A 14,101-nucleotide genomic window follows, 5' to 3' on the forward strand; every position below is an offset into this window, starting at 1 on the left:
TCTGGGACCATGACAGAATGGAGGGCCTGGCACTGTCATCTCTGCGGTTCAGATCTTCCACCTGTGGTTTGTTCTGAGCCCCGCACAGTCCTTGCAAACACTCACTGTCTGTTCTAATACGGCAGACAGACAGTTAGATGGCCACATTTATTTCCATTATAGCACATTTGGGAGCACAGGGAATAATAAACTCTACATGGAAGAATCAAGGAAGGGTTCCCTGGAGGAGGTACTGCTTGATTCAGAGGTTGTGAGGCTCAACACTGACTAGTCAGGGAGGGGAAGGAAATGAGAGGTGCACCTGTGAGAGGGAGGCTGCTGTGGCTCTCCAGGCAGGCACACCCAGGCATGGCATAAGTGTTTGGGCCCCAGCTGCAGGGGACAGAAAGGGTGAACCTCTCAGGTCTCAGGCCTCCTCAGGACAGGAATAGGAAAAAGCAGCCTGTTTCCCATGTCCTTGCCTTTGATTCTGTGTTTATCAAGGGAAATCTAGTTCTTACTTGGACAGCACGTATGCAACTTTGCCCCAGGAGCTGGCCTGCTTGATCTGTTTCCGAGTGGCCAGTGGTGAGATTGTGCACACCAGCATGAGAGAGGGCACAGACCACACCCCCTTCCTGAGCCCCTCCACAGAGCTCCCCTCCTCCCAGGGAAGGCCCAGCTCGGCACAGCCAGCCTGCTGCTGGCATGCTGGCATCTGGGGCTCCTTATCAGAAACGTCCGCATTTCAGGCAGGAGTCGTGAGATCTGCCCGAATCAGGCAGAGCTGGGGTTCACAGACTATGCTGGAATTCTGGAGAACCCCTGCTGCAGGAGGTGGAGACAGGTCAGGGTGTGTCACTCCTGGGAGGGCAGCAGGATTCCAGCAGGAGGGAGTGTCAGATGACTTCCTTCCAGGTCTCTGGCCTGGTCTCTGCTCCCTTGCTGGGTTGTTGATGAAGACGACTGGCTGCTCTGGCTTTCACATTGGGAAAAGTGGCTGTGTGTTCCCCCTTCCCCTTGCCCCTCAAGAGCTGCTCACTGTGGGGCTCCCCCAAACAAAGCTGCTCTGAGCGAGCGGTGAGTGTGGAGCTTCCAAGAGGAGCTACCAACAGCCATCACAGAAGCCATGGGAGACCCCCGACATCGGAACCACCGTTAGAGATCAAGGGGGGGCTGACATCTTAGTGCAGGGCTCACAGGAGAAGCCAACTGAGGGAGTGCCCTGTGACTGGCACAGTTTATCGACAGCTGTATGAGCCTGGCGTCCAGTGTGCCCAGTGAGGCTGTGGGCTTTACCGGGCAGGTGTGGGGCAGCACCCCTTCTTCCCCAGTGGACGTGGAGCTTCAGGAAGGTTGGGCTCTTTGGGGTCACATAGCTGCTGACATTGAGATTTAAGTCTGCTGGACTTTGGAACCTGTACTTTTTCTTGCTGCACCGGTTTGTCCATCCCCGGGATACACCAGGCAGGCCAACACCTTCCCGTGTGTCCCTGTGCCACTTTCAGCAATCAGGCCTGGGCACTGAGCCAGCCTCTGAACCCAACTCTCCACTTGCAAGCAAATGCTGTTTGTTCCAGCTCGTAAACATGCTCATACTCCCTCTTCACCTTGCTAAGAGACTCAGAAGTCACTTCCTTTCTTGATTTTCTCTCTCTGCTTCCCTTAGAGTGGAAAGAACTGCTAACCTGCCCCCACGAGTGTATTCAGGTATGGGCCGTGATCAGGGTCAGACACCCCTGCACCCTGCAGGTGTTGCACAAAGCCTCCTCCCTCTGTGTGTAGCTAGGCACACCAGTTAGAATGACGAAGGTTTTCTGCATGTATGTGTGTTTACATTTTAAAAGAGCGATTTTCCATCTGCTGGTTCCCTCCCCCACATGCCTGTAACAGCAGGAGTAAAGCTGGGCTGTAGCTGGGAGCTGAGAACGCAACCCAGTTTTTCATTTTTTCATATATGTGTCCAGTGGACCTACAGTTGTAGCCTTGATCCAGGCAGTAGCCACACAGCTGTCACACTGTGTCTTTGGTTCAAGCACATTACAGACTGTACATTTTTGAGCCAGATCAAATTGGCATCTTTTGGAAATCCAACAAAGCATCAGTCACTGCTTGCACCTACAAGGTCTACTTGTAAATATTCCTTGGAATCAAGCTTCTTAGCTTTTTCATTATGCACTAAATCACTGCAACTGCCCAAAGATCAGGCTGTATAGGAAGGTAGCCACAAAAATAAAGTACAGGGAAAAGCTGTACCCTGTGGGGGTCCTCATGGGCCAGGCCTCTGGGAGGCTGGGGGAGGACCAGCTGTCCCAGGGACTGAAGCGGCATTTCCCTTCGAGCCAGCACTGGGAACGCCGGGCTGTCCCATCCCTGCTGAGTACGCCGGACGTGCAGCATGTCATGGAAAACACAATTGAAAGATGAGTTTGTTTCAATGCCAAAAAAAAATTGCTGAAACCCTCACATAGCTTTTTTCTGGTGCACATTTTCCATGGAGATCCTTCGTATATATGGATTTCAACCTTTTTTTTTTTACACCAAAATAAGCTGGAGTTTGTCACTGCATTTTCCATTTCTTTCTGCAGAGCTCTGGTCTTGCCTCTTCCCTTCACACACTGGGTGACACAGCCTCTCTCGGCTCTGGTCACCAGAACATTGGTGTACCCCCACTCAGATGTCCCCACACATCCTGGATGACAGAGGATAAGCCATGTGGGCTTCTAGCCTCTCTTGCTTTGCTTTGCTGGTGTCCCAGCATAGGATGACATGTGTCCCCCAAGGCTCCTGCCTTGGTCCTCCAGAACAGAAGCCAAATATGACCCCCAACAGCATAGCCTAGAGAGTATCTGCTGTGTACACACTCTTAAAAGGGGTAAGGCGGTCTCCCAGAAGCCGCCGCTCCTAGGAGTGCCCTCTGAGCTAACCCTCTCAGAGGGTTAGCTGAGGAGTCCCCCCTCTCTCCATCAGCCCATGCCCAGAACTGCACACAGCAACTAAGTGTGCTAGACTTAGGAAAGAGTTGGTTCCAGGCTGGCAAGTGCATGCGGGGTGAGTTTGGGCTGCTGTCTCTGGAAATGGTTTGCTAGCACACCTTCCAGACAGGCTGGCTCCTTGGTAGAGTGGCCAAGACACCTGCTTCCCATTATGAGTCTCTAGGTTCAACTTGTGGCTCCACCTCTGATTCCAGCTTCTGGCTAATGAGTACCTGGAAGGCAAGTGGTGCCATCCACACAGTCTGGCCTACTCCCCACACCTGTCTGCTTTTCAAATAAAGGGAAATAATAGGGGCCGGCATTGTGGGGTAGCAGGTAACGTCTTCCCTTATGGGTGCTGGTTCAAGTCCTGCTTGCACCACTTCTGATTCAGTGCCCTGCTAATGGAAAAGCAATGGAAGACAGGCCGAATGCTCGGAGCCATGCAACCCCGTGTGCTCCTGGCTCCTGGTTTTGTCTAGCCTTCCTCTAGCTGTGGCAACCAGCTTGACAGTGAACCTGCGGCTGGAAGATTCTAACTCTGCCTTTCAAGTAAATAAATCTTAAAACAGTAAATACGTAAATAAAAAGGCTCAAACTTTGGAAAACATATGCCACATGTCAGAGAAAGTGTGAATTCCTTAATGTATTAACAAATCTTACAGGTCAGTAAGGAGGCAATAATCTAAGACAAAACAAGCAAAGGAAATGGACACATCTGAGTATGAGTGTTTCATTTTTCCTTTAGGGACAGAAGGGCAGCCACACAGGCAAGTGGATCCAGGGAGTGATTAAGGGCAGCACAGGACAGCGACAGAGGGACCCAGTGAGCGGGGTTGGGGGAGCGCAGCGAGGGACCCCTGTAACGCCTTGCAGAAATGGCGTCGGTCTCTGACTTACGGATCATGGTTTTGGAAAGCAGCAAGCCTGGTGTCAGGGCAAGGGGCAGGGCACAGTGGCGCAGACAGCCGAGCTAGCCTTTGGAGCTCGGAGGTCTGGGGAGGGAAAGCCTCGAGAGATTCCAGCCGCGGGGCCTGCGCGGGTCTCAAAGGAGCCTCTCCCAGGCCAGCGGAGTGAACCCACAAGTCCGCAGGCTCCCTTCCCCCAGGCAGGGCCTTTAGCACTGGATGACGGCAGAAACGGGAAGAAAAGCGGGCAAAAACCAGAGATAAACGCCCGAGGTGGGATTCCCGGAGCTAGTAAAGTTTGGAAAATGGGGGGGGGGGTGTTCTGGAAAGAAAGTTGGTCCAGGGGAGGGAGGATCCTGGCTTGGCGGGTGTTCCCGAGGTCCCTGCGTGGACTTCCTGGAGAAGGGGCGGTGTCAGGGTCTCCGGAGACCCGGGCCGCGCAGCGGAGGCGCGCGGGAAACGGTGGGCGGTCCCCGGGGCCGCCGGCCCTCCCACCCCCGACGCTCCTGCTTCTCAGGCCTGGGGCCGCGGGCTTATGCCCAGCGGGCAGACAAAGGGTGCACCTCTCCCTCCCCCAACCTCCGGCCCGTGGCCGGCTGGCAGACGCTCCCGCCCCTAGGGCCGGACGTGGCGCCTCCCCTGCCCCGGCGGCCCGGGTCTGGAGGTGGGGTAGGGAGCCGGAGCCGTGTGCTCTGATGTCACGGCTTGGCTGCGGTGCCCGGGAGCGCGGCTGGGGCTGGAGCTGGAGCCTCAGGTACGCGGCGGGGTCGGGAGCTGGGGCGCAGGGCGGGGTCCACGCTTCCCGGGAGGAGGCCCGGGTCGCCCTGGGGAGGGGGGCGGCGGGTGCGCCGTCCGGCCCGGGGTCCGACTCCGCGCCGAGTGTGGCTGCGCCAGTCTAGGTGGCCCCGTGCGCTCCTTTACTCTTGCTGCGGGGCCGGGGGACCACACCGATCCACCCCGCTGGCGCCGCTGCAGGGGAGCCGCTTGGGGCCACCGCGCACTGGGATTTCCAGCGTGTGTCCCTGCTCTTACCCTTCGGTCGCGGAGCAGCGGGAAAGGCGAGACCCACCCGCCCGTGCTGAGCCCACCTTCCCGACGGTGAATTCAACAGGAAAGGCCGAGAAAAGCGCGGGTCCGCGGCCACCCGCGCTCTCCGGGCTGCGCGTGACTCTGCCGCCCCCTGCGGTCGCCAAGGCCTGCGGCATTCTACGCGCTCGCACCCCGCGGCTCCAGCAGCTTCAAGCCCCACGGCCGCCGTCCGTTCGCCGGCGGGCGCCCCTGCCCAGGGCCGCCAAACCCGCCCTTCCGCGCGTCCGCGGAGAGGGACTCTGGAGACGGCGCGCATGCTGGGCTGCAGCGGCCCAAGAGCCCCGCAAACCAGCCGCTCACGGCGGGGGGCCGACTGCCGTGGCCAGCGTGCGGAAACTGGGGAAGCCTGGGGTCTTCTCAGAACGCCCTCGGGCCGGCCCTAGCATAAGGAGCTGATTCCGGACGGCTCCCCTGGGAGGCCAGGGCTGAGGAAAGACCCCGCGGGTGGGGCAGTGAAACCGGACCGCCCGCAGAGGGGTCAGGTGTGTGTGGTGGTTGGAAGGAGGTTCGAGCTGGTTCCCCAGCATCTGATGCTGCTTGTTGCCCTCCAGACTTCACAGCTGGCCGTGCTCCTACGGCCCTGGAGGGAGGGGGAATCTATCCACCAGAAACTGGCTTGCATCTCCCCCAGCTTGTCCCGGGCACAGGGCTCAGGACCCTCACCAGTCCCCAGTCACAGCTCTCTCCCCAGACTCACAGTTCTGGACTGTTCGAACCTAAGCTTTGTCTCCTCATCCTGGCTGCTCCTTCACTGCAGTGACAGGTCCCTGGGGAGCACAACCCCCAGCCTGAGCACCTCAGTGTGGTTTGTTAACTGGGGCTCCAGGCTGCCCCCTGCAGAGTTTTTTTTTTTAAAGCTATTGTTTGAAAGTTAGAGACAAACTTTCCAAGTACTGGTTCACTCCCCAATTAGCTGTCAGTGTTGGGTCAGGCTGAAGCCAAGAGTTTCAACCTGGTCACCCATCACTTGGGCCTTCCTCTGCTGCTTTCCCAGGCACATGAGCAGGGAGATGGATGGCTGAATGGGTGTGGAGCAACCTGGACTTGAACTGGAGCTCATATAGGATCCCAGCAACTCCTGCAGCCTAACCCACTGCGCCAAGGTGCCAGTTCTCTGAAAAGCTTCCATAGGGCTGCAGTCTGGCCCACTAAGATGACTCACGCCCAGGTGCCGAGGGCATGCAGCCTGCAGCCACCAGGACTTGCTGTCCTGAGAGCTGTTACCTGTGGGGGCGGGTGGGGGTGGGGGGGTGTACAACAGCAGTCTGAGAACTTGTGGTTCTTTGTGCTGGGATCCCTAACACACGTCAGGGTAGATAAGGAGACAGCTGTCTGAGGTTTACTGTCTGGTGACTCACAACCATGCTTTCCAAAGTCTCCCAAACAAACATCTTTGTCGCTGGTCACCACTGCCTGAAGCTGCAGCAGCCCAGCATGGGCAGCCTGGGAAGCAGTGCTCCAAGGCCAGGCCCAGAAGGACTAGACAGAGAGGGCTGGTGCCTACGCTGCTGGGGTAACCGCCTTCCTGGGTGTTGACCTGCAGAGCTGCTGCTGGCTGGCTCTCTGGAAGTCTGGAGACTAGGGACACTTTCCAGAGGCCCCCAAGCCTTCCTGTGAGGGCCACCGCCCTGGGGGAAGGGAGGGCAAGATGCAGATCTGCCGGAAAATCCCTTCAGGGCGGTGGCCTAGCAGCTAAAGTCCTTACCTTGAATGCGCTGGGATCCCTGGGATCCTGTATGGACCCCGGTTCTAGTCCCAGCAGCTCCACTTCCCAGCCAGCTCCCTGCTTGTGGCCTCGGGGCACTGCACCTGTGTGGGAGACCTGGAGGAAGTTCCTGGCTCCTGGCTTTGGATCAGCACAGCACCGGCCATTGCGCTCACTTGGGGAGTGAATGATCAGGCGGGAAGATCTTCCTCTCTGTCTTTGCTCCTCTTTGTATATCTGACTTTGTGATAAAAACAAACAAAAAGCCTATGAGACCTGAGCCACGCCCTACTGAGTGCATTAGCAGGGAGCTGCTTTGGAAATGGAGGGACACCTGCCCTTCTGCAAACAGAGGCTTTGCTTGCTGTGCCACAGCCCCAGTCCCACCGCCTCTGCTTTGTAGGAAATGCTCTGTCTTTCTGGTACAGCACGAGCCCCAAGGGTCCCAGCATCCTGGACCCTTTGGTCCCCACCTTCCATGCTCTCCTGCAAGCAGCTTAGGGAGAGCGTGTTGTCCTCCCCACAGGTCAGGAGGTGCTCCAGCTGCCCTCACGCTGACCCCAGCTCTCTGCTGTGCTTCCCTGCTCTGTCTGTCCCTACCTTGGATGAAAAACTGGTGCCTGGCCCATCCTGTTCCCTTCCCCAGAAAAGATTACTAATGGGGATGGCAGAGGGTGGCAGTTGCTGGGGAACCTTCGTCCCCTCTCCCAAAATGCCACCCCTGCCTCACTCCCTGTAAGTCTTTTCCTTCCCTTACCACCCAGCAAACATTTTCTCACACTCACCACATGCCAGTGTTGGGTCAGCATGAAGTGTGCACTGGTGTATAGAAGGCAGGGCCCAGCCTTGGAGAGGCCAGGGCTGAGGGTGGACAGAGGGACTCCCAGGCAGGCCAACTGGGACCTTGCAGGGTCGGGGGTGCTGGAACCAGACAAGCTCTGTGCGCTGCGGAGATCTCAGAAGGTCAGCAGACCTCTAAGCGGAGGTAGAGGAAGCAGCGTAAAGGGGAGGGGGCAGCAGGTCACTCCCACATTATTCTGGAACCTGCAGGGAGACAGAGGCCAACTTTCTCACGGCGGAGTTGGGGTTGCGTTGGAGCATGTAGACCGCTGTCAGACCATCTGGCTTCCAGGCACTGGTTCCAGTGCGGAAGTGCGCAGATTCCAGGTGCGCAGCTGTGAGCAGTGAGCTCCCGCACAAGTCAGGCCCACCACAACGCCTCCCGCACCTCAGGGTCCTTGCCTGCCAAATGCGGGCAGCACTGTGAACATCCAGGCATCTCTGTAGATGAAGTGCCTGGGAGGCTGCAGGGGCTGAGGGGGTGGGCTGCAGAGCTGGCCCTGGGCCTGGGAGGAACTTCACCACCACCACCACCACCCCCTCCTAGGCAGTCTGGCATTTCAAAAGGTTCCTCCACCATTGTTTACCAAGGCAAGATCCCAGGGTGAAGCTGGCAGGGCTGCCAGGAAGCAGGCTGGGCAGGCCCTGGGCACTGCAGGGGGTCAGCAGGGTAGAGGCCCCACTGCTGAGCTAACAGGGAGTGAGTGCATTGTTAAGTTCCCTCCTCCCAGCAAAGTTGCTCCTTGCAACTTTGTCTTCCCAGGCTGTGGTGACTCAGCCAGAATGCTGGGCCTGACTCTGGTGGTGCAGGGCCCAGCAGGCCATCCTAACTCACCAGCCCATCGCTGTCTTTCTAGGACCCTCGGAGCCTGCTAGTTCCAGCACCTGTCTGCTCACCAATGGAGGCCTTGAGCCCTGGGGATGACCGTGCCTCCCCAGCCTCACCCACAGGAAGCCTGGATCTGCGGCTATCTGCGCGCGCCGACTCTGCCTATAGCTCTTTCTCCGCGGCCTCAGGCGGCCCCGAGCCACGCACACCATCACCCGGGCCCAGTCCGCTCCCTTACCTGGACTGGGACTACGTGCGAGTGGTGTGGGGCAGCCCGGGCCCCAGCCCTCCCGATGCCGGCCTGCGCACTGTCTCGCGGCCTCGACCCGCGGTTGCGGCGCGCAGTGGGCCGCGACCCCCAGAAGGGCAGGGGCCGCTTGGGCCTCTCAGCAGGCAGGCCACGCCGCTGCTGTATGCACTGGCGGCCGAGGCGGAGGCCGCGGCGCGTGCGGCCGAGCCGCCCAGTCCCCCGGCCTCGCGGGCCGCCTACCGCCAGCGGCTGCAGGGTGCGCAGCGGCGGGTGCTGCGGGAGACATCCTTCCAGCGCAAGGAGCTGCGCATGAGCCTGCCTGCCCGCCTGCGGCCCGCGGCCCCTGCACAGTCGCCCACTGCCCACTCGCGCTCCGCCTCGCTTAGCCACCCCGGCGGGGAGGCGGAGCGGCCACGTTGGCCTGCTCCCTCCACACCGCGACCCGCCACTCCGGAGCGCCTTGCCAGCCAGCAGCGGAAGTGGTGTTTCTCTGAACCCGGGAAGCTGGATCACCTGGGACGGGCCTGCGGGGCGTCGAGGGAGTACTTAAGTGAGGCCCACCACACTGGGCCTGAGCTGACTGCATGCACTGGGCGACCCGAGGTGCAGCAAGAAGGCCCAGCTGACACGGGGTCCCAGACGCTGGCCCTGGCCTACCGGCCTACTAGTCACAGTCGGAGTGCTTCGGGCGAAGTCTTGGGTCCCTGGGGAGGTCCAGGAGGGACCGTGTCCGTCACCCAGGTATGGTAGATGCAGGGACACGGGTTGGTTGGGGACTGAGCTTGTGGGATATTGAAGATTCCTGCTGTCCACCTTTCCAGACTGTTCCCCCAGGAGCAGAAACCCCTAGGCCGCTGTCTCAGACCACAGTTTCCAGGTGAGAGATCAGAGCCTACCCTGGGGACCAAGCTGGGCAAGGCAGCCTTCGCAGCTCCAGGAAAGAGCAGGTACCAGCCTTCCCTCTTGCAAACCCTGAACCCGCTGTCTCCCTGGTGCAGCTCGAAGAGCCTCCTTCCCAGTCACCATGGTGGGTGCGAAGCCCCTGCCCCCAGGTTCTCCCCTCAGAAGGAGCCTGCAACCACCTCTCCAGTGGAGGTGCCCCCCAGAAGCGCTGCTGACTTGGAGACCTGCGCTGCATCCTCCCAGCCCCCCTCCCTTCCCGATGACGAGGTCTTCCTGGAGGAGGCCATGCTAGTCAAAGTGACGTCACCTCTGGGCTCCCACAGCCCTAAGCGGCTCTCAACCAGGTGAACTCCCCTTGGTTCCCAGCAGAGTGAGGGTCATCTGGGAAATGCTGGGGGTTGGAGGGAACGGCAAGAAACCCTCTCTCAGGAGAAGCCTGGGGGCCAGGGCCTGGGCTGGCAGCAGGCAGGCCTCAGAGGCCACTGCTTGTCTATATGGCCTGAGCTCTTTCTGCTTCCAGGATCGGTGCCTTTGATGAGCAGAATGGAAGTGCCCTGGCAGCAGCGCCCGCAGAGCGTTCCCTGCACCTGTGCCCAGCGCCTGTAAGAGCAGACGAGTCCCAGCATATGGTGAACTGCTCCAGGGACGTCGCCAGGGCCACAGACGATGGCACCACTGGGACTGCAAACGGCGACATCTCAGCTGCTGACACGCTTGGACTGCTGCCCCCAGAGCCCCCTGCAGCTGCGGGGAGTGATCCCCTCAAGCCCGTCCCCGAGCAGCATGGTGCCCTAGCCTGGGCTACTGACTGGCCTGGTTCTGGGCCCATGTGGCCCAATCAGCGCCTCGAGGAGCTGGTTCAGGAGCTGGCCAGACTGGATCCCTCTTTGAGCGACACTCTGGCCTCCCAGCCCAGCCCCGAGCCACCCCTGGGCCTGCTGGATGGGCTGATCCCCGTGGCTGAGATCTGGGCTGCCATGAGGCCCACAGCTGGGGAGACTGGGTGGCAGGCTTCTGACTCAGGGTGAGTGAGAGGCGCCAGGGACTTGGGGGGTGCAGGGGGAGTGTGGCTCTAAGCCCCTGCATTGTGTGGCAGTGATCACTTAGGGCACTCCGGCTTGCTCCCCAGGTCCAATCAAATTGGCTTCGTGGAGCCCCTGCCAGCTTCCCAGCAGGAGACACCGCCTGTGCCTGACCAGCTCTGTGGCCAGGCCCTACCTGCACCCCACAGCAGTGTCCAGGCCAAGAAAGTGAGTGCCGGGGGAAGTGAGGCTAGCTGGTAGAGACTGCTAGGGCAAGAGCCAGGCACCTCTGCCCACAAGTCCTGGACCCTCCCTGCAGGCGGAGCTAGCTGACCTCCTCCAAAACATGCTTGAAGAACTTCACGCCGAGCAGGAGCGGCTGCAGCAGGTGGCTGACCAGTGGGCCAGCAGCCAGGCGGCCCTGGAGGCCATGGTGGGCCAGGCCTGTGCTCCTCGGGAGCTTGAGCGTTTCCGCCGGTTCATGGCTGACCTGGAGCGCGTGCTGGGTTTGCTACTGCTGCTGGGCAGTCGCCTGGCCCGTGTGCACTGTGCCTTGTCCCGTTCAGGCTCCGATGGCGACCCTGAAGAGCATGTAAGGCGGTTGGGGTGGCGGGCCTTCCGGTTTGGGGAGCGCTGGGTGGGAGATCTGAGTGGTACTGGCTGTGATCACTGGGCACTCTCCCTGCCCCCTCCAGGCCTCGGTGCTGCAGCGCCTGCGGCTCCTGCAGCGGCAGCAAGAGGATGCCAAGGAGCTGAAGGACCACGTGGCACGGCGGGAGCGGGCCCTGCGTGAACTGCTGCAGCAGGCACTGCCGGCCGAGCACCTGTGCTCCTACCGTGCCCTGCTGGCAGGCAAGGCCGCTGTGCTGGCCCAGCAGCGCAGCCTGGACGAGCGCATCCGCTTCCTTCAGGACCAGCTGGAAGCCGTCGGGCGGGACCTTGGCCATTGTCCCCTGTCTCCCAGGCTGGCTTGGCTTCCTGGGACCTATCCTTGGGACCCACCGCCCTCGCCCCGGCCCATGGTCTAGTTACCTTCCAGTGTGGGGAGCACTGCCACACCTCTCCCCCAGGGGGCTGGGGCGGTGCAGGATTATTCGGTGCTTTTTTCCCTCGAGGGGTGGGGTGGACCCGGGCAGGGCTTCCCAGGATCCTCAGGCGAGTGATGCGTGTCTTTGGGTAATTAACTTATGATTCTTTGAAATTGCTGCCTGGCCTCTTTCCTGAGACAAGTCAGAGGAACAATGCAGGTGCAGAATGCGGTTTACGTTTCCAATAAAAATGATCAGAGAAGTGTGTGTACTGTCACAAGAAGGGAAGCCGGGGGTGGGGGCTTGTTGACAATATGGAGGCTTCAACCCTGTCTGCAGGTGGAAGAGGGCCTGGCTGGAAGAGGGAGGGGCCCTCAGCGCCCCTGGCCTGCTGATCCTTGCCTATTTTGGTCCCCGCCTTATGGCCACCAGCAGCGTGCAGGTCATCTGAGCTGGTCTTGGCCAAAGATCCTGCTTCAGCAGTGAAAGTAGGGGGTCCTGCCTCACCATGAGTGCCTGGCATATACTTGAACACCTAGCCTTGAGTGTATTGACACTCCCTTTAGGAGACCCTACTGGGCCAGTAAGGTCTGAGCAGGGCATGCAGATCTGGGGTGGGAGAGGGCCTAGACAGGAAGGTGCCCCCAAAGGCTGAAGAGCACTCGCAGTCAGGCGGCTTTCTTCATTTGTGCATGAGCCCTGGGTAAACATAAGAACATGGGCTTGGGTGCTTGCATCAGCAAACACCAGGGAGCAGCACCCTCCTGTAGACGGACAGTGTTTCCACCGGTGCTGGGCACAATGAAAGGCTCGCGGGTGCGTAACACCAGCGGGTGCCAGAGTGAGAAGGGACTGCTTTACCGACGCATTCTGTCACCAAGTACATACAACTGGTTGGGCATTAGCGTTGGCCGCATTCAGGCAAGAAGCATTCGTGGTGACAGTGGCGCTGCTGAGCATCGAACAATGCCCGCATTGTGTCCTTTTAGAAAGAGCTCAGGAGGTTACTGCTGTGCCCCTGGAAGCGGGTTCCAGGGCGCTGCGCTTCTGTGCGTCCTCCCTGCATCCCAGGCCTGCCTCTTACAATGCACTTTGCTGGCCTGCTGCCCGTGCAATCACCGCCGCTCTTCCTTGTCCAATTAAAGATCATCCGAGAGGCACGCGGAGCGTCGTCCCTTCGGCCAGTGGGAGTTGACTGGCAGATCAGGCACATTCCAGTTCTTACCCGTGTTGGGGTTAGGGGCCCCGGGCGCCTCTGCCATCTTCCGGATTAGCAGGGCTTTGCGTCGCACTGAGCTGATTGAATGGTAGGGCGAGGCTCCTGCGGGAGCCTCCCGTCTGGCTGCTGCCCCCTTTCTTTATGGTCACTCTGCCCGTCGCCCCCAGCCCAAGCAAGGGCGAGCTCCTCACAGCTGTTCACGTGGGCACCTTCGCCTGGCGGAGGGTCTGAGGCACTGCCAGCAGGGGGCACTGCTGTCCGTGCAGCCCACCTCGCTGCAGCCAGGACCCCCGGCATGAGCCCCACGAGCCCCACGCACGCCGCCTGGCTGCGCCGAGCAGCGCCCTGGGTTGAAGCTGAGCTTTTCACTTCCTCTGGAAAGAAATTCTGGGGGGCTAAGTGGGCGAGAGGTTCTCTTGCTTGTCGGTGGGCTGATGAGGACGGCAGGGCAGGGCAGGGCCGCCCGGTGCCCCTTTTTATCATGCATCAGGGTCACAAAGAGCCTTGCGGGGTGGAGGGGTAGGGGGTGGAAAACAGAATTGAAAGGGTGTCTTGATTAGCCCCCTCCACCTCCTTCAGCCACCCCTTTTCTCCTCCACCTCCATCCTCCCCCACCTCCTCACTCCCCGCCCCTTTCGCCGTGGGTGCCGGCCTTTGGGGGGAGGGGATCGCGCGTTGCCTGGGTAACCGGCAGGAAAACCGCCGCAGCCTCCTCCCTGCGGCTCGCGGCCGCCCCCGCTGCTTTCGGGAACGTGGGTGTAATTAGTGTACCTTTTACCTTCCGACTGTGACTTGGAGCAAGAGGGAAGCAGTGTTCGCCTTGCTCCAGCTTGAACATCCTGTCCGAACCGAGCGTCCCGGGTCAGGAACAAAGTGCCCTTGGATAGGTGCGTGCTCACGCTTCAGGGAATTCAGGCCCAATGCCGGTGGTGGTGGTGGTGGTAGTGGGCAGTGTTACACAGCAGTCCTTCCCCAGAGCCCCTGTTCAGAGAAGGGGGAGTGCTGCGTTCGCAGCCCTGCTTTGGCTGTGGCCTGCAGCCTCCTGGGAGGCAGCAGGTGACAGCTGAAGGAATTTGGGTTCCTGCCACCAACATGGGAGACTTGGACTGCATTCCAACCCCCCTCGACAGCCAGCCAGCCAGCCAGCCGTGGCTGGCATTCAGGGAGTGAACTAACACACTCTGTCTCAAATCATAAGTGAATGCAAGCCATCCTAAGGACCCCATAGTGGGAAATTTACCTCCAGCTTATGTGGGGGGTTCACTTGGCACCCCACTTCCCATTGGGGGGGCAAGGTCTGGGTCTCTGTCTCTCCCAGAAGACTACCCACTCCTGCTTTGCAGGCCCCGGTTTG

At 60.0% G+C, this 14,101-nt stretch overlaps 1 protein-coding gene across 1 annotated transcript; it reads left to right on the plus strand.

Moving 5' to 3' along the window:
- The first annotated feature begins 3,862 nt into the window (after positions 1 to 3,862).
- Positions 3,863 to 11,683, plus strand: SHROOM1 (shroom family member 1). Its single transcript, XM_058677902.1, has 8 exons — positions 3,863 to 4,135; positions 8,354 to 9,316; positions 9,397 to 9,452; positions 9,523 to 9,822; positions 9,999 to 10,502; positions 10,608 to 10,728; positions 10,820 to 11,092; positions 11,196 to 11,683. Exons 2-8 carry the CDS (start codon positions 8,396 to 8,398, stop codon positions 11,526 to 11,528), a joined length of 2,508 nt encoding a protein of 835 aa, XP_058533885.1. The 5' UTR covers positions 3,863 to 4,135; positions 8,354 to 8,395; the 3' UTR covers positions 11,529 to 11,683.
- The last annotated feature ends 2,418 nt before the right edge of the window (positions 11,684 to 14,101 follow it).

Source organism: Ochotona princeps, chromosome 19, assembly GCF_030435755.1.
Source record: "Ochotona princeps isolate mOchPri1 chromosome 19, mOchPri1.hap1, whole genome shotgun sequence".
Lineage (NCBI taxonomy): Eukaryota > Metazoa > Chordata > Mammalia > Lagomorpha > Ochotonidae > Ochotona > Ochotona princeps.

Coding starts and splice junctions, on each gene's coding strand:
- SHROOM1 (XM_058677902.1), top strand. CDS start 8,396: ATGGAGGCCTTGAGCCCTGGGGATGACCGTGCCTCCCCAGCCTCACCC. Junction 9,317..9,396: donor GGACCGTGTCCGTCACCCAG/GTATGGTAGATG, acceptor CCACCTTTCCAG/ACTGTTCCCCCAGGAGCAGA. Junction 10,503..10,607: donor TGGCAGGCTTCTGACTCAGG/GTGAGTGAGAGG, acceptor CTTGCTCCCCAG/GTCCAATCAAATTGGCTTCG.